At 43.6% G+C, this 17,855-nt stretch overlaps 1 protein-coding gene and 1 long non-coding RNA gene across 2 annotated transcripts in view; one reads left to right on the plus strand and one right to left on the minus strand.

Moving 5' to 3' along the window:
• LOC127004839 (probable E3 ubiquitin-protein ligase HERC1) overlaps nucleotides 1-17,855 on the plus strand; it is a 64,870-nt gene that overhangs the window by 5,213 nt on the left and 41,802 nt on the right. The window contains exons 6-16 of the mRNA XM_050873017.1: nucleotides 1,243-1,419; nucleotides 1,582-1,708; nucleotides 2,595-2,755; nucleotides 3,354-3,526; nucleotides 4,232-4,457; nucleotides 5,671-5,847; nucleotides 6,697-6,831; nucleotides 7,516-7,652; nucleotides 14,934-15,116; nucleotides 15,841-16,001; nucleotides 16,937-17,071. Of these exons, the coding sequence (XP_050728974.1) occupies nucleotides 1,243-1,419; nucleotides 1,582-1,708; nucleotides 2,595-2,755; nucleotides 3,354-3,526; nucleotides 4,232-4,457; nucleotides 5,671-5,847; nucleotides 6,697-6,831; nucleotides 7,516-7,652; nucleotides 14,934-15,116; nucleotides 15,841-16,001; nucleotides 16,937-17,071 (1,792 nt within the window). The remainder of the gene's footprint in view (nucleotides 1-1,242; nucleotides 1,420-1,581; nucleotides 1,709-2,594; nucleotides 2,756-3,353; nucleotides 3,527-4,231; nucleotides 4,458-5,670; nucleotides 5,848-6,696; nucleotides 6,832-7,515; nucleotides 7,653-14,933; nucleotides 15,117-15,840; nucleotides 16,002-16,936; nucleotides 17,072-17,855) is intronic.
• On the minus strand, nucleotides 8,825-13,154 carry LOC127004843 (uncharacterized). The gene is made up of 5 exons (XR_007758052.1): nucleotides 11,577-13,154; nucleotides 9,930-11,319; nucleotides 9,648-9,835; nucleotides 9,228-9,365; nucleotides 8,825-8,945 (listed from the first exon to the last, which is right to left on the minus strand). It is a non-coding gene; the product is annotated as an uncharacterized LOC127004843 (long non-coding RNA).

Raw genomic sequence — 17,855 nt, forward strand, 5'->3', positions numbered from 1 at the left:
GGAGGAGAGAGGTTGATGTACTATAAAAGGAAAAGAAAAAAGGATTATGTTATGCAGAAGAAGTAGAGAGAAGGAGGAGGAGGAGAGAAAAGCTTTTATCATGGAGAAGGAGAAGGAGGAGAGAACTTCCTCCATAAACTCATAAATTCTTCTTCCTTTTTTAATCTATATTCCTGTTTATAATCCTTTTTCAACACTTTTTTTCCCCTTCTTAAATCCTTTCTCTGTTTCTTAATCCTCCTTGAACCCTCCTTCCATCCTTCTTAAAACCCTCACAACCCCTTTTTCCAACCCAATCCTTCCTCAGTGTCTCCTTTTTTAACCAAATATTTACTTCCTCTATCTTTATCTCTATCTTCCTTTATCTTGTATCTTTCTCTGCCTTTCCTTTCTCTTCCTATCCTTCCTTCCCTTCTTAAATCCTTTCTATGTTCCTTAATCCTCCTTGAATCCTCCTTCCTTCCTTCTTAAAGCCTTGAATACACCATAGCACCATCTCGTATGTATGTATGTGTGTATGTATGTATGTATTTGATTTTTCCTATCTATGCCTGGTACTTAGGAAAGGCTCTATGTTATTTGAAGGCAGAGAAGCATGACCTTTTCTATCTTAACCCGGTAGCTGCAGGGATCATGTTTCTTAATGGTCCCTCCGAGTGAGAAAAATGAGAAAAAAATCACCCCTCACGCAAACCATTTCATAGTATATATCAAAGCATTTGTGATCAGATTATGTATTGTCTATTTTGGGGGGGTTTATATCATGGCACAAATTTGGCCCTTCGATGCTACACAGTAAAGCCACAAATTTGGCCCTTCGATGCTACACGGTAAAGCCACAAATTTGGCCCGTCACTGCTACACGGTAAAGCCACAAATTTGGCCCGTCACTGCTACACGGTAAAGCCACAAATTTGGCCCGTCACTGCTACCGGGTTAAGCTCTAAATACATTATATACCTCTTATGTTTGTATTATATGTTGTTGTACTGTCCTTTGTATGTATGTTTAAATGTGTATTGTCTATTATGTATTTGTTTAACTGTCTGTCTGTCTTGTGTTTCAGGTTTCATTCTTCTTTATTAAATCCTAGTTGCTATATTTGTAATCCTCTTTAAACACTTCTTTCCCTTATTAAATCCTCCTTGAACCCTCTTTCTTCCTTCCTAGAGCTCTCAATACACTATGGCACCACCTTATGTATGTGTATGTATGTATGTATGTATTTCCCTTGTGTTCTAGGTGGAGGCAGCCTGTGTTCGGAGGTGCTGGGGACGGCCGTGGCAGTGGTCCAAGCGCTCCCTCCACTTTCCCTGGCAGTGGAGTCCAAGCTGCCGCGCGTTGGCCTGGCCTCACTCGCCCAGCTGACGGCCTTCCTCGGGGACACTGCCAAGCCATCATCCCCTGCCGACCCCACTGGTGAGGAGGACGAACAGGAGGAGAAGGGGGGTCAGAGAAGGAGGAGGAGCTTGTTAGAGGATAAAGTTGTTAGAAGAAGAAAGAGTTTGACGATGAAGGTGTTCGAGGATCTCAATAAAAATAATAATGATAATAATAATAATAATGAAATCTTCCCTTCAGGACGTAAGCTGAGTGCCGAGTTGCTGCTGGGCCTGAGTCTGCAGCGAGGGTCCCTACGATACCTTCTGGAGTGGGTGCACATGGCTCTCACTGCTGCCACCACTGCTGCGGACGACTCCTCAGACGGGTACAGTAAAACCTCACCATTTGCACACCTTCAGACCGCCAATGCGCAAATGGTGAGGTTTGACTGTACTGTGACTCTGCTGCCATTAATACCTCTACTGCTTGCCCCTAACTCTTATATGCTCTACTAGATTAGGAGGAGGAGGAGGAGGAGGAGCAGAAGGAGAGGTGTGGGAATAGAATTAGTAGAGGGAAATAAAGATAATTGCTTGAATAGGAAGAAAGAGAGGAGTTGAAGGAAGGAAAAAGAGAAAGAGGGACATGGAAATCCTAACCCAGTCTTTCATAGCATAACTTACCCAGCCTATACATATGAAGAGAGAATAGATAGAGAGAGAAGTATGAGATAGAGATAAGAGGAGGAAGAAGAGAGAGAAAGGAAGAGGAAATATTCATAGATAACAATAATAAGCTTGGAAGAAAAGATAGAGGAAGAAAAGGAGGAAATACAGGCAATGAATGCATATTTTAACTCTATAATTATGTGTTTCCTCACCTTTTAACTCCTCCTCCTCTTCCTCCTCCTCCTCTGCCTTCTCCTCCTCCTCTTCTTCTTTTAATCCTTTTTCCATATTACTCTCAGTCATTAGTAATTTCTTGTATAAGGTCGTAAAGAGAAATACAGATAGCAAACACACATTTTAACTAATCATCTGTTTTTTCACCTCCTTTAAACCCATAATGAGTAACACAGACAGCAAACACACATTTTAACTAATCATCTGTTTTTTCACCTCCTTTAAACCCATAATAAGTAACACAGACAGCAAACACACATTTTAACTCTATTCATCTGTTTTTTCACCTCCTTTAAACCCATAATGAGTAACACAGAGAGCAAACACACATTTTAAACCCAGAATCACTCCCTTCTTCCCCTTCTTCAGGACGTGCATCAGCGGGAGTTGCCTTCAGGAGGTGATGAACGCCCTGGCCCAGAGTGGGGAGTGCCTCATGGGGATGTCGCCCAGCCTGGCACGCCCCGACGGCACTGTGCCATTCTACTCGGCCGCCCTCTTGCTCATGGAGAAGCTGGCAATCTTGGCGTGTGAGTAGTGGTGTTAGTGGTTAGTGGTTAGTTTGTTTTCATTTCTTTTTCTTTCTTGTTTTCTTTTTTTCATCCTGTATTTTGTATCACTTAACCCCTTCACTACGGCCGGGCCAAAACAGTGCCCCGCGCTGTATCCGGGATCGCCGCGTGCTCCAAATTTCAAATGTCGCTATTGAATATAAGTTTTCAGCCATAAACTCAACATAATCATCATGTATTATATATGAAAACATGCAAAATTAAATGGTGCACATAAAGAAACATAAGTTAATTGATAATTTTGAGATGTAAGCATAAATATAGAGATAAAATAACTCGTATATTGGCTAAAGTGAGCCAGGATATATACTCAGCACCTCATCTTTCCCTTAAATCCCTCGCTTCACTCGTCACTCATCCCTTCCCTGTCCTTCACCTCACTCAACACCTCATGTCATATCCTCCCTTTCCCCTCTCTCAATCCCTCATCTCACTCATCACTCACCCCTTCCCTGTCCTTCACCTCACTCAACACCTCATCTCATATCCTCCCTTTCCCCTCTCTCCATTCCCTCTCTCTCAATCCCTCATCTCACCCATCACTCATCTCTCTCAGGTGAGTACGCGCGGACCTGCATAGGAGACTCGTGTGAGGAGGTGGCCACGGAGAGCAGTGAGTCGTGTGATGTTTACGTTTGGGGCAGCAACTCCTCGCACCAGCTGGCCGAGGGGACGCAGGACAAGATTCTCGCCCCCAAGCTGACGCACGCCTTCAACAGTGTCCAGCAGGTGAGGTTGAGTGTGGTCAGTGTGTCATAATTTTCTGTTTTTTTATTTATTTCCTCCTCTCTTCTTCTTCCTCTTTTTTTTCTTCTGTTCTGATTCATACTCAGCCACTCAGCACATTGTATTTTCCGGTTTCTGAGTCACAGCTATTGCAAACAAACTTTTTTTTTTTATATATTTTTTTTTACACAACAAAGGAGACAGCTCGAGGGCACAAAAAAAGGAAACAATGGTAGTGGGTGGTTGAAGGGCTGATTTGAAAGGTTAACCTGTCCGCTGCAATTGGCACGGATTTGGCCTTCACTGGTAGCCTGGTAACATACACTCCCAGGTCTTTCTCTGCCTCTGTGGTGGATAGTGGAGTGTTTCCCATGTGGTATTGGTGTGCTGGATATCCCTTCACTGGTAGCCTGGTAACATACACTCCCAGGTCTTTCTCTGCCTCTGTGGTGGATAGTTGAGTGTTTCCCATGTGGTATTGGTGTGCTGGATATCCCCTCCCAAGGTGCAGAACTTTACATTTTTCTTCATTGAATTGTAACAGCCACTTTTGCTTCATTCCTGTAGCTTGGTGATGTCTTCTTGTAGGAAATCTGCAGTCAAGGGGTTAAACCTCTTTTGAAATACCCCAATAAACCCCCTTCATAATCTGCCTTTTTTCCTCATCTTAAACCCCTTATACTAACCTTCCTATCCCGCCCTTTACAGGTAGAGGCAGGGCAGTACTGTACCTTTGTGGTCCATCGCGACGGGGGTATCAGCGCCTGCGGGAAGGGGAGCTATGGGCGTCTAGGGCTCGGGGACTCCAACAATCAGGCCTCCCCGAAGAGACTCCACCTCGACGCTCGCCTGCGGAGGGTCTCGTCGTCGAAGGGGAGCGACGGACACACGATTGCCCTCTCCACCTCCGGCCAGGTCTTCACGTGGGGCGATGGTGAGTGTGGGATTGGTTTGGGGTCGGCAGTGGGGTCAAAGGTCATTTCTTATTGTTGTTATTTTTTGTTTGTTGTTGTTTTTCTTTTAATTGTGTTGTGCTTCTGTTTTTTTCTCTGATCTCTCTTGTTTTCTTTCTTATTCTTCGCTTTCTTTCTGCTTGTTTTGTTTTGTTTTATATGATTTCTCTTCATTTTTAAACCTGTATTTTCTTTTTTCTCTTTTTCTTCTTCCTTCCTCTCTTCTTCCTTACTTTCTTCTCTTCCTCCTTTCTACTCCTCCTTTTCTTTCTTTTTTCTCTCCTAAATCTCCTCTTTTTTTCTTTTTTTTCTTCCTCCTCCCTCTTTCTTATCTATCAGTCTATCTTGCCTTCTTCCTTTCTTCTCATTCTCTACTCCTAAAACCTCCTCTATTCCATTCTATTCTGTTCTCTTTACCTCACCTTCATCATCCTCCCTTCCCTTCAGGTCATCATCATCATCATCATCGTTTAACATCCATTTATTCCCTATGGTGGGGTTGGACGGGATATGAGCCTCCTCCACTGTTGTCGGTCCATAGCCATTTCTTGTGATGTTCAGCCTCCTCATCTTCCTCCACCACCTTTCTCCACGTCTTCCTTGGCCTTCCTGGTGGTCTTCTGCCCTCTACCTCAAAGTTCAGTGCTAGTCTCAGGATGTGTTCTCTTCTTCTCCTCTGATGTCCAAACCACCTTTTTTCGCATACCCTACGCCCCTGTCCACCCAGCAGTGAATGGGTACCAGGTATTAATCGGGGGTTGTGTCCTGTCTCCTGGGGTCTGTTCCCTTCTCCTATAATCCTTCCCCCTCCTGTCTCTCTCCGGCATATGACCACAGATGTTGCGCCGACTAAACGAAACTTTCCAACTTTTTCCAAACCACCTTAATCTGGTCTTATTCAGCAACTCCTCCAGTTTAGTTGATTTAGGACAATATATATTTTTTTTTACAACAAAGGAGACGACTCAAAGACAACAAAAAGAGTGTAGAAAAAAAAAAAGCCCGCTACTCACCGCTCCCAACAATAAATAACCAACGTCTTCACCAGGAGAGGCAGGAACAGAATAGAACATCAGAGCCATAGACAGAAGACACAAATAAAATAGAGTACATAGATAGAAGCGATAGGATGATAATAGATAACAGGCTAACATACAACACTAATAGCTTAATCCATAATCTGGTCTTACTCAGGCGACTACGGGAAGCTGGGCCACGGCAACAATGTGACACAGAAGTACCCCAGGCTGGTGGCGGGCCCGCTGACCAACAAGGTGGTGCGCTGGGTGTCCGCCGGCTACCGACACTCAGCCTGCGTCACCCAAGAAGGGGAACTCTACACTTGGGGGGAGGGGGACTACGGACGGCTGGGTGAGTGAAGGGAGAGATGTGTTGTTGATGGGGGATGTTAGGTTAGGGTAGGGTAGGGTAAGGTTTGGTTAGGTAAGGTATGGGTAGGGTAAGGTAAGGCAAGGTTTGGTTAGGTTAGGTAAGGTTAGGTTAGGTTAGGTTAGGTAAGGTTAGGTTAGGTAAGGTCAGGTAAGGGTAGGTTAGGTAAGGTTTGGTAAGGTAAGGTATGGGTAGGGTAAGGTAAGGCAAGGTTTGGTTAGGTTAGGCTAGGTAAGGTTAGGTAAGGTTATGTTAGGTAAGGTAACGTTAGGTTAGGTAAGGTTAGGTTAGGTAAGGTAAGGTTAGGTAAGGGTAAGTTAGGTAAGGTAAGGTGTGGGTAGGGTAAGGTAAGGTAAGGTTTGGTTAGGTTAGGTAAGGTTTGGTAAGGTAAGGTTCAGTAAGGTAAGGTAAGGGTAGGTATGGTTAGGTTAGGTAAGATTTGGTAAGGTTTGGTAAGGTAAGGGTAGGTTAGGTTAGGTAAGGGTAGGATAGGTTAGGTAGGGCCATGGTAGGTTAAGTTAGGGTGATATTTTCTATTGTTTTCACTTGTTTGTCATTAGTTTTGGGTGTGTTTATTTAACTACTATATATTTTAGAATTTAATTTGTTAGGTGACTATTTCCTACTGTTTGTCAGGTTAGTTTAGGTCAAGTTAGTAGTCATAGTTGCCCATTTGTTGATAACTGACTATTTTCTGCCATTTTTCATTTATCTGTAAACTCATAAATGCTCCTCTCTTAGTCTAATCCATTTGTCAATAGTTCTGTATATGGGATCCTGAATTTCTTGCCTCCATATTCATTTTTCCTTTTATTCCTTGTGTGTGCTTAGGTCACGGTGACAACACAAGCCGCAACATCCCAACCCTGGTGCGGGACATTTCGGGGGTGGGCCAGGTGGTGTGCGGCAGTGCCCACACCCTCGCCCTCTCCGCTGACGGCCGCACGGTCTGGTCCTTCGGCTCAGGTGCGTGTCGTTCTCCATCACGGGCACTTTCCTTCAGGGGGTGGCCGCAGCAGAAGTGTCAATATTTCTCCCTGTTCTGGCACTCCCTCTCTGCACACTCAATCCTGCTGCTTCCAACTTACCCTATTGATCCTGACCCCCCCCCCTCCCTCTCTGCACACTCAATCCTGCTGCTTCCAACTTACCCTATTGATCCTGACCCCCCCCCATCCTGCAATTCTTCCCTCATACACTCTCTTCACAAATTCATTTTCATTTATTCTCATCAGTGATTTGAATAACATAATAAACATAACATTCAATAAGTCTCCTGTTTGTCCAGGTGGGTGTCATTCTCGACCTTAAGACTAGGCTAGGGTAGGTTGTCAGGCAGAGGAGGAGGAGGAGAAGAAGGAGGAGAAGAAGGAGGAGAAGGAGGATTAATATTTCCCTTTCGAAGTATGAGAAAATAAACAGTAACCTGATATATACAATAACACCCATCATGCTACCACCCTCATAACAACATAACTTATACAATAACACCCATCTTCTCTGCCACCCCATAACAACATAACCTATACAATAACACCCATCATGCTACCACCCCCATAACAACATAACCTATACAATAACACCCATCATGTTACCACCCCCATAACAACATAACCTATACAATAACACCCATCTTCTCTGCCACCCCAGGGGACCACGGGAAGCTTGGCCACGGGGACACAACGAAGGTTTACCGCCCCAGGGTGGTGGAGGCGCTGCAGGGGCTAACCGTGCGGAAGCTGACCACTGGAACGCAGGTCTCACTCGCCCTCGCTGCTCATGGTCAGGTCAGTCACTCAGGAGGAGGAGGAGGAGGACAGGTCAGGTCAGGCAGGTCATTGAAAAGTTGGTCAGATCAGTTACTTAAGCAGAGGAGGACAGGTCAGGGGTCAGGAAGCTGGGAAGTTGGTCAGGTCAGTTACTTAAGTGCAGAGAATAGGTCAGGCAGGTCATTGGGAGTTGAATAAGACAGTGAGTAAGGGAGGAAGGTGTCCGTTATGGGATGAGTGAGTCAGTAAGAGAGTCATGAGGTTGGTGAGTCAGGGAGTTTGTCATGGGTTGGGTGAGTCAGGCATGGAGTCCATCTTGAAGCGAATGACTCAAGTTTGGTAGTAAGGCAACCACACAGCCATAGCCTTTGCTAACACCATCTGGCCTCTCCGTACACACCTGATTTGCCTTGCCGTTGTGTTATTGGACTCTCAGCTGTGTTATGAGTGCCAAGTCTGAGCGCATATCACCAGGATGTTGTTAAGGATGCACGGAGAGACCGATAGCACTCTCCTTCACGTGTTTGTCCAGAAAGATTAAAGTATGTTAGGTTTGTAGGTGTACAGAGTGTCAGGTGTTTTACGAGTGCCAAGTCTAAGCACATATCACCAGGATGTTGTTAAGGATGCACGGAGAGACCGATAGCACTCTCCTTCACGTGTTTGTCCAGAAAGATTAAAGTATGTTAGGTTTGTAGGTGTACAGACTCTCAGGTGTTTTACTAGGGCCAAGTCTAAGCGCATATCACCAGGGTTTTGTTAAGGATGCACGGAGAGACCGATAGCACTCTCCTTCACGTATTTGTCCAGAAAGATTAAAGTATGTTAGGTTTGTAGGTGTACAGAGTGTCAGGTGTTTTACTAGGGCCAAGTCTAAGTGCATATCACCAGGGTTTTGTTAAGGATGCTCAGATAGACCGATAGCGCTCTCCTTCACAGCACTTCTCTCCTACAGTTTTCTCGCCCTCTGCAAACCTGTATATGTGTTTGTCCTGAGAGATTAGAGTATGTTAGATGGAGTGGGTTCTGTGCTGTGGTGTGTGGTGCAAGGCCTCCCTCCCATCCTATCCATTCGTCTACCTGTCTGCCTACCAAAGTCTATGTCCTGTGGTTGTAGGTGTGTCTCATGGGGTAGATTTTATGCTGTGTGGTATGACATGTGACCTACCTACCTATTTACCTTAACGTACAATTCCCAAGAGAACCTAAATGTGTGTGTTTGGCTCAGAATCAAGACTTTTCAACCCTCCTCTCTGGCTTCCTACCTTACCCAACCACTTACCCACCCTGCCTTACAATTCCCAAGAGAACCTGAATGTGTGTGATGGGTTCAGAATCAGGACTTACCCATCCACCTCTCTGGCTTCCGACCTTACTTGCCTTACCTTACAATTCCTAAGAGAACCTGAATGTGTGTGATGGGTTCAGAATCAGGACTTACCCATCCACCTCTCTGCCTTCTAACCTTACTTACCTTACCTTACAATTCCCAAGAGAACCTGAATGTGTGTGATGGGCTCAGAATCAGGACTTTTCAACCCACCTCTCTGGCTTCCAACCTTACTTGCCTTACCATACAATTCCCAAGAGAACCTGAATGTGTGTGTTTGGCTCAGAATCAAGACTTTTCAACCCACCTCTCTGGCTTCTAACCTTACTTACCTTACCTTACAATTCCCAAGAGAACCTGAATGTGTGTGATGGGTTCAGAATCAGGACTTACCCATCCACCTCTCTGCCTTCTAACCTTACTTACCTTACCTTACAATTCCCAAGAGAACCTAAATGTGTGTATTTGGCTCAGAATCAAGACTTTTCAACCCACCTCTCTGGCTTCTAACCTTACTTACCTTACCTTACAATTCCCAAGAGAACCTGAATGTGTGTGATGGGTTCAGAATCAGGACTTACCCATCCACCTCTCTGGCTTCCGACCTTACTTACCTTACCTTACAATTCCTAAGAGAACCTAAATGTGTGTATTTGGCTCAGAATCAAGACTTTTCAACCCACCTCTCTGGCTTCCGACCTTACTTACCTTACCTTACAATTCCCAAGAGAACCTGAATGTGTGTGATGGGCTCAGAATCAGGACTTACCCATCCACCTCTCTGGCTTCCAACCTTACTTACCTTACCTTACAATTCCCAAGAGAACCTGAATGTGTGTGATGGGTTCAGAATCAAGACTTTTCAACCCTCCTCTCTGCCTTCCAACCTTACTTACCTTACCTTACAATTCCCAAGAGAACCTAAATGTGTGTGATGGGCTCAGAATCAGGACTTACCCATCCACCTCTCTGGCTTCCTACCTTACTTACCTTACCTTACAATTCCTAAGAGAACCTGAATGTGTGTGATGGGTTCAGAATCAAGACTTTTCAACCCACCTCTCTGGCTTCTAACCTTACTTACCTTACCATACAATTCCCAAGAGAACCTGAATGTGTGTGATGGGTTCAGAATCAGGACTTACCCATCCACCTCTCTGGCTTCTGACCTTACTTACCTTACCTTACAATTCCTAAGAGAACCTGAATGTGTGTGATGGGCTCAGAATCAAGACTTACCCATCCACCTCTCTGGCTTCTGACCTTACTTACCTTACCTTACAATTCCCATGAGAAGCTAAATATATGTGTGTTAGGCTGGGCACTGCGACCTACCCTACCCTCTCCACACCCCCTCCCCCTTCCTACCTGACCCTACCATACCCCAAGAGAACCTAAGTGTGTGTGTTGGGCTCAGAATCAAGACTTTTCAACCCTCCTCCCCACCTTCCTACCTTACCCAACCACCTACCCACCTACCTATCATTTCCCAAGAGAACCTAAGTGTGTGTGTTGGGCTCAGAATCAAGACTTTTCAACCCTCCTCCCCACCTTCCTACCTTACCCAACCACCTACCCACCTACCTATCATTTCCCAAGAGAACCTATAAGTGTGCGTTGGGTTCAGAATCAAGACTTGTTCACCCACTTACTCACCCACCTCTCCAGTCCCTTCCCCCACCGCAGTGAGCTCTGTGGTGGGGCGGGGGGGACAGCCTGACGAGATGACCCTCCTCACTGTGACCAAGAACGAAGGTGGGATGCTGGCTGCCTACCTCGGCCCCCTTGCTCAATGCCTACAGACTTACATACAGACTGATGTTACCTGTTCCTGCTTGTGCCTGTAACTGCTGCTTGTGCCTGTATCTGCTTGGTTGTTTGTTTGCTTGTGTGTGTGTGTGTGTGTGTGTGTGTGTGTCCTTTCTTTTTTTTTTTTCTTTCTTTTCATTTAACTATCCGTCTATCTGTCTATCTGTCTGTTTTTCTTTCCAAATTACTTTTTATTCTACTACTACTACTACTACTATTACTACCACCACCACTGCATGTTCTAATATACCCCTAACCTAACCTCCCTTAAATACTAACATACCATGGTTTTGAATGCATCTAAAACTATCCCTCTCCCTCTCTCTCCCTCTCTCTCGTTCTCTCTCTCATTCCTTACACCTAACCTAACTGGGCTCCCTCTCTCTCTCTCTCATCCCTTACACCTAACCTAACTGGGATAAGGAGATGAGTGATAGCTATGGCTTGTATCAATGTGGCTGGCTGGCTGTTGTGATATTCTGAGGCTGTGATGTTTATGCTTTAAGGGTCTCTGTTGGCTAGCATGCCCTGTCCCTTAACCCTCACCTTCTCTTCTAAACACTGTCCATATGATGACTTATGTTCAGCTGGAAATTCTTGCTTACAGAGAGTGATTAGTCTTGTATAGGGGCGAGACTTGACCCCTCTCTGCCTGGTAGCATGACCCTTCTCTTCTAAACACTGTCCATATGATGACTTATGTTCAGCTGGAAATTCTTGCTTACAGAGAGTGATTAGTCTTGTATAGGGGTGAGACTTGACCCCTCTCTGCCTGGTAGCATGACCCTTCCCCTAACCCTCACCCTCTCTTCTAAACACTGTCCATATGATGACATGTTCAGCTGGAAATTCTTGCTTACAGAAAGTGATTATTGTATAGGGGTGAGACTTGACCCCTCTCTGCCTGGTACCATGACCCTTCCCTTAACCCTCACCCTCTCTTCTAAACACTGTCCATATGATGACTTATGTTCAGCTGGAAATTCTTGCTTACAGAGAGTGATTATTGTATAGGGGCGAGACTTGACCCCTCTCTGCCTGGTAGCATGACCCTTCCCCTAACCCTCACCCTCTCTTCTAAACACTGTCCATATGATGACTTATGTTCAGCTGGAAATTCTTGCTTACAGAGAGTGATAAGTCTTGTATAGGGGTGAGACTTGACCCCTCTCTGCCTGGTACCATGACCCTTCCCCTAACCCTCACCCTCTCTTCTAAACACTGTCCATATGATGACATGTTCAGCTGGAAATTCTTGCTTACAGAGAGTGATTATTGTATAGGGGCGAGACTTGACCCCTCGCTGCCTGGTAGCATGACCCTTCCCCTAAGCCTCACCCTCCCTTCTAAGCACTGTCCATTAAGCAGTTTAGGTTCAAATTGAGACTGACTTACAATGACTGACTTGGACTTGTATCATCAAACCTTTCGAGCTCTTGTTGGGACCAATTTTGGAGGCCACAGAGGAGATTCAACAGGCTACCGTTAGTGTTTTTCCCATTCACGGCACAGAAGACTTCCAAAACTACCACCAGGGTCAAGATACCCCCCTTGGAAACCCCTGTAGCTTCTGTGAGAGCCTTTTTGAATGGGTGGACCAAGGCTTCTACGAGTTTGATTATACCAGCCTTGACCTCTTAGGACCCGAGTGCTTGATGATACCAGACTTGACCTCCTTAACCTTATGTCATAGTGTGTATATATATATTGTGTTGTACTGCTGGCAATACACTGTTATGAGCTTGTTACACTTCATGGCTTGTGGTTTTGCTATACGTGAAGTTGCATGGATATTATTATACATATTATTTTTATTTATTTATTTATTTATTTTTGTTTGTGGTGTGTGTGTGTGTGTGTGTACCTAACTTATACATGGACATTGTTTTACCAAATTATACATAGACAAAAAAAATGAAAATAAGAAGGATTAGCAACACACACACACACACACACACACACACACTAACAACTAACCCTATAATAATAATAATAATAATAATAATAATAATAATAATAATAATAATAATAATAATAATAACCGTAATAGTGATGTTAATAGAGTCAGTGTATGCAATGTCTGTTTAATCCTAAGTCCTTTAATAATGAAATCTAACCCCACATTATATAGAATTCAATCCCTTATGTGGACTTATTGAAGAACTTAAGACTGACAACATGAGACTGGAATGAGTGAATCTCTCTCTCTCTCTCTCTCTCTCTCTGGTGTTTTTCTTTCTCTTTTTTTTGTTTGTTTGTTTGTTTGTTTGCATGTGGCAGAGTGAGCTTTTGTTCTTGTTGTTTTTCTTGTTTTGTTTTTGTTTTTTCCTTGATTTCCCTTTTTTATGTGTGTGTGTTATCGGTTAAGCTTTTTGAGGGACGATGTTTTTTTTTCTGGGTTTCTCTCTCTCTCTCTCTCTCTCTCTCTCTCTCTCTCTCTCTCTCTCTCTCTCTCTCTCTCTCTCTCTCTCTCTCTATGGTGTATATTATTTGCAGTATAAGTAATATTTATAATAATTTAAGTTTACAAGTATTTTTACATTAACTTATTAATATTATTTAACCCTGTAAGTACATTGTTAAGTTAATTTGAAGTACTACTACTACTACTACTACTACTACTACTACTACTACTGCTACTTCTAATATTACGTTAAGCAGTGTTATATTTTTCTGCATGGGTTGATATTTATATAGATCAATTTCCGTTGCTGGTTGGATGTCTGTCTATCAGTTACCCCAGAGTAGATACTTGATGGCCTGTCTAATATTTACCATCAATATTTCTTGTTTCTTTTATTTTTTTCTTCAGTGTTTCCGCCACCACATTGATATAGACAAGAAAAAGTAAGCCTGTTGACCCCATAGCAGCGGGGATCGTGTTTCTTAATGGTCCCTCTAAGCGAGAAAAACGAGAAAAAATCATCACTCACACAAACTATTTCATAATATATATAAAAGCATTTGTGATCAGATTATGGGTCGTATTTTTAAACATTTCGTAGCCCATGTTCACATATTTGACATGGCTTTCGTAGGAGCTGTAGGCCTTTCCAGGGGTAGTTTTATGACCCTGGTGGTAGTTTGATCCTTCTTCTGTGCCATAAACCTTAAAAACGCTCATGAAAACCAGATTGATCCCCTCTTTGACCTTTAGAAATAGTTGATGTGAGAAGCGATGGTGTCTTAAAATATGGCCCTATGTATCATCTATTTTGGGGGGTTTATATCATGGTACAAATTTGGCCCGTCGCTGCTACACGGTAAAGCCACAAATTTTGGCCCATCAATGGTACCGGGTTAATCACTCCTCCTGTGTAAGAAAGCATCAGTGAGTGGCCGAGAGAGACGTCAATTTATGATTATTTTTTTCTTCAATGGTTTCTGCCACCACATTGATGTAGATAAGAAAATATAAGTCTGTTAATCACTCCTCCTGTGTAAGAAAGCATCGGTGAGTGGCCGAGAGAGACGTCAATGTATGATTATTTTTTTCTTCAATGGTTTCTGCCACCACATTGATGTAGATAAGAAAATATAAGTCTGTTAATCACTCCTCCTGTGTAAGAAAGCATAGGCAAGTGGCCGAGAGAGACGTCAATGTATGATTATTTTGTTCTTTCAATGGTTTCTGTCGCCACATTGATATAGATAAGAAAATATAAGCCTGTTAATCACTCCTCCTGTCTTTTATTTTTATTTATTTATTTTTTATTATTTTTTTTACAGCAAAGGAGACGGTTCGAAGGCACACACAAAAAAAAAAAAATAAAAAAAAAAACAAAAAAAAGTCTGCTTACCCTAAAGAAAGTAGAGTAGAGGGAGAAAGAGAGGTCAGGTCGAGGGAAGGCATCGTGGAGAAAAAAAAGAAATAATAAATATCTAAGAAAGCATAGGTGAGTGGCTGAGAGAGACCTCCCTTCTAATGTATAAGCATAGATGAGTGGCTGAGAAAGGGCTCAATATCAGGTGGAATTAACTAACTGACAGACATCCGACAACAACCAGCAACCACCAAGCAACCACTTTTGTATGTATGTAGCTATAGTGCCTGTCTTCACACCCCTTACCTCACGCACCTCACCTCACTTCGCCTCCTACGCACCCCACACAAGTACCACCACACTGACCAAGCTCCTCGCCCCTCCGCCACCACACAGGCGCAGGGCGGTGACCACGGACATTTTCAGGTCTGGGTCTGGGGCACGGGTCCATGTCTCGCCCTGGGGTCGTCCGAGGCTACGATGCTTCGGCCGAGACCTATAGAAGAGTTGTCAGGGCTGAGGGTCGTGGATATATCGGCCGGCGACTCGCATGTCCTGGCCCTTACGCATGAGTCTGAGGTGAGTGTGTGTGTGTGTGTGTGTGTGTAAGTAAAAAAAAAAATGCTCCATACCTTCCACTCGAGCGTCACCACCTCAATCCATCCACTATCCTCCACTCATATCCTCCCTCTAACATGTGCCTCAAATTACCCTACATCTGTACAGCCTAACCTGACCTTACCTAACCTTACCTAACCTTTCCTAACCTTACCTAACCTAACCTTACCTAACCTAACCTAACCTTACCTTACCTTACCTAACCTAACTTAACCTAACCTAACCTAACTTAACCTAACCTAACCTTACTTAACCTTACCTAACCTAACCTTACCTTACCTTACCTTACCTAACCTAACCTTACCTAACCTTACCTTACCTAACCTCACCTTACCTAATCTAACCTAACCTATCTTAACCTAACTCACCCTCCTCTTCAAGCCTAGCCATCCATTTCCTCCTCTCTATCCCTCCCCAGTCCATCTTCCAACCCCAGTCTTCCCAGTAACCACCCCTGGAGTCCCTTACAAGCCCCAGAAACCCCAACGCAAACTCCCTTCCCGCCCTCTTCTTCAAGCCTAGCCATCCCTATCCTCCTCTCCATCCCTCCCCAGGTCATCTTCCAACCCCAGTCTTCCCAGTAACCACCCCTGGAGTCCCCTACGAGGCCCAGAGATCCGGTATTACGCACTAGGAGGGAGGTGCAAGCTATGGATATGTCCTTCTCACCTCTCCCCCTTGACAGGTGTACGCGTGGGGCTCCAACACCATGGGGCAGTGCGGTCAGGGCCATACTGTGTCGCCTCTGCTGCGGCCCAAGAAGGTGATGGGGTTAGATGTCGCTGTGCATCAGATAAGCGCTGGGACCACGCACTCCATCGCCTGGACTGCCATACCTACTGACAGGCGAGTGTGTGTGTGTGTGTGTGTGTGTCAATGTTGCCAGATTATCGTACGCATAACATTGTATTTTCCAGTTTCCTGCCCATAAATATTGCAAGGAAGACCATCTATAATTACTGATTTGAATTTTTTTATTATTTTTTATTTTTTTATATTTTTTTTACAGCTCAAGGGCAACGAGAAAAGGTGTAAAAAAAAGCCCACTAAATTGTAAATGCATATCGTTGTCTTTGTGCGTGTGATAATTTTGGGGCAGAAATCGGCAAAATCAATACGCCACATACGGCAATCTGGTAACGTTGGTGTGTGTGTGTGTGTGTGTGTGTGTGTGTGTGTGTGTGTGTTTGTTGAAGGCGGGCTGTGTCTATCTCTTTTGTTTATTTGTTCGCACTTGTTTATATATATTCTTAATTCTTTCATCATCGTGTCTGAATTACGGTTGTGGGTTGCAGGCGTGTTGTGTATATCTGTGTTTACTTGGTCACACTTTCTTTTATATATATTCATAATTTTTTCATCAGCGTCTTTGAATTACAGTTGTGGGTTGCAGGCGGGCTGTGTATATCTGTGTTTACTTGGTCACACTTTCTTTTATATATATTCGTATTTTTTCATCATCGTGTGTGAATTACGGTTGTGGGTTGCAGGTGGGCTGTGTATATCTGTGTTTACTTGGTCACGCTTTCTTTTATATATATTCGTATTTTTTCATCATCGTGTCTGAATTACGGTTGTGGGTTGCAGGCGGGCTGTGTATATCTGTGTTTACTTGGTCACACTTTCTTTAATATATATTCGTATTTTTTCATCAGCGTCTTTGAATTACAGTTGTGGGTTGCAGGTGGGTTGTGTATATCTGTGTTTACTTGGTCACACTTTCTTTAATATATATTCGTATTTTTTCATCATCGTGTCTGAATTACGGTTGTGGGTTGCAGGCGTGTTGTGTCCTGGCACCGGCCCTTCTGTGTGGACCTGCAGGAGGGTACGTTCTCCCTGCTGCGCACCTTCATCGAGCTCTACTGCTGTTTTGATGACCCACACATACCCATCAAGCCCTTCACGTCTGTTAGGTGAGGCAAAACGCAGCGAGTAGCGGGCTTTTTTTTTGTTATTGTTTCCTTTTTTTTGTGCCCTTGAGCTGTCTCCTTTGTTGTAAAAAAAAACAAAAAAAAAAACACCACCACCTCAGCTGCTTGAGGATACGGTAAAATATACAAACTCATCACTCATTAGTAAGTTCGTATAAGATTCTACAGTATTATTATCTAACTTATCTAACATATTTAAACTCGTGAGCTATTCCTTTGGCCCTTCACGTCTGTTAGGTAAGGCAAACACCCCCACCTCACCTGCTTGACGATACGCTAAAATATACAAACTCATCAATCATCAGTAAGTTCATATAAGCTTCTACAGTATTATTATCTAACTTATCTAACTTATTTAAACTCATGAGCTATTCCTTTGTTGATATATTGCATAAGTTCCTGGCTATCAATTGTTTGCATACCCTAAACTTAGCCTAACCTTATTATTATCTAACTTATCTAACTTATTTAAACTTGTGAGCTATTCCTTTGTTAATATATTGCATAAGTTCCTGGCTATCAATTGTTTGCATACCCTAAACTTAGCCTAACCTTATTATTATCTAACTTATCTAACTTATTTAAACTCATGAGCTATTCCTTTGTTGGTATATTGCATAAGTTCCTGGCTATCAACTGTTTGCATACCCTAAACTTAGCCTAACCTTTCCCAAACCCAAATAGCTACCATCTGTTATGCATCCTCAGTTAATTCATATCAGCTTCTTCAGCAATGAGACTTATTATCTAACGTTATGAACTCTTC

The sequence above is a fragment of the Eriocheir sinensis genome, chromosome 29 (assembly GCF_024679095.1).
Source record: "Eriocheir sinensis breed Jianghai 21 chromosome 29, ASM2467909v1, whole genome shotgun sequence".
NCBI lineage: Eukaryota > Metazoa > Arthropoda > Malacostraca > Decapoda > Varunidae > Eriocheir > Eriocheir sinensis.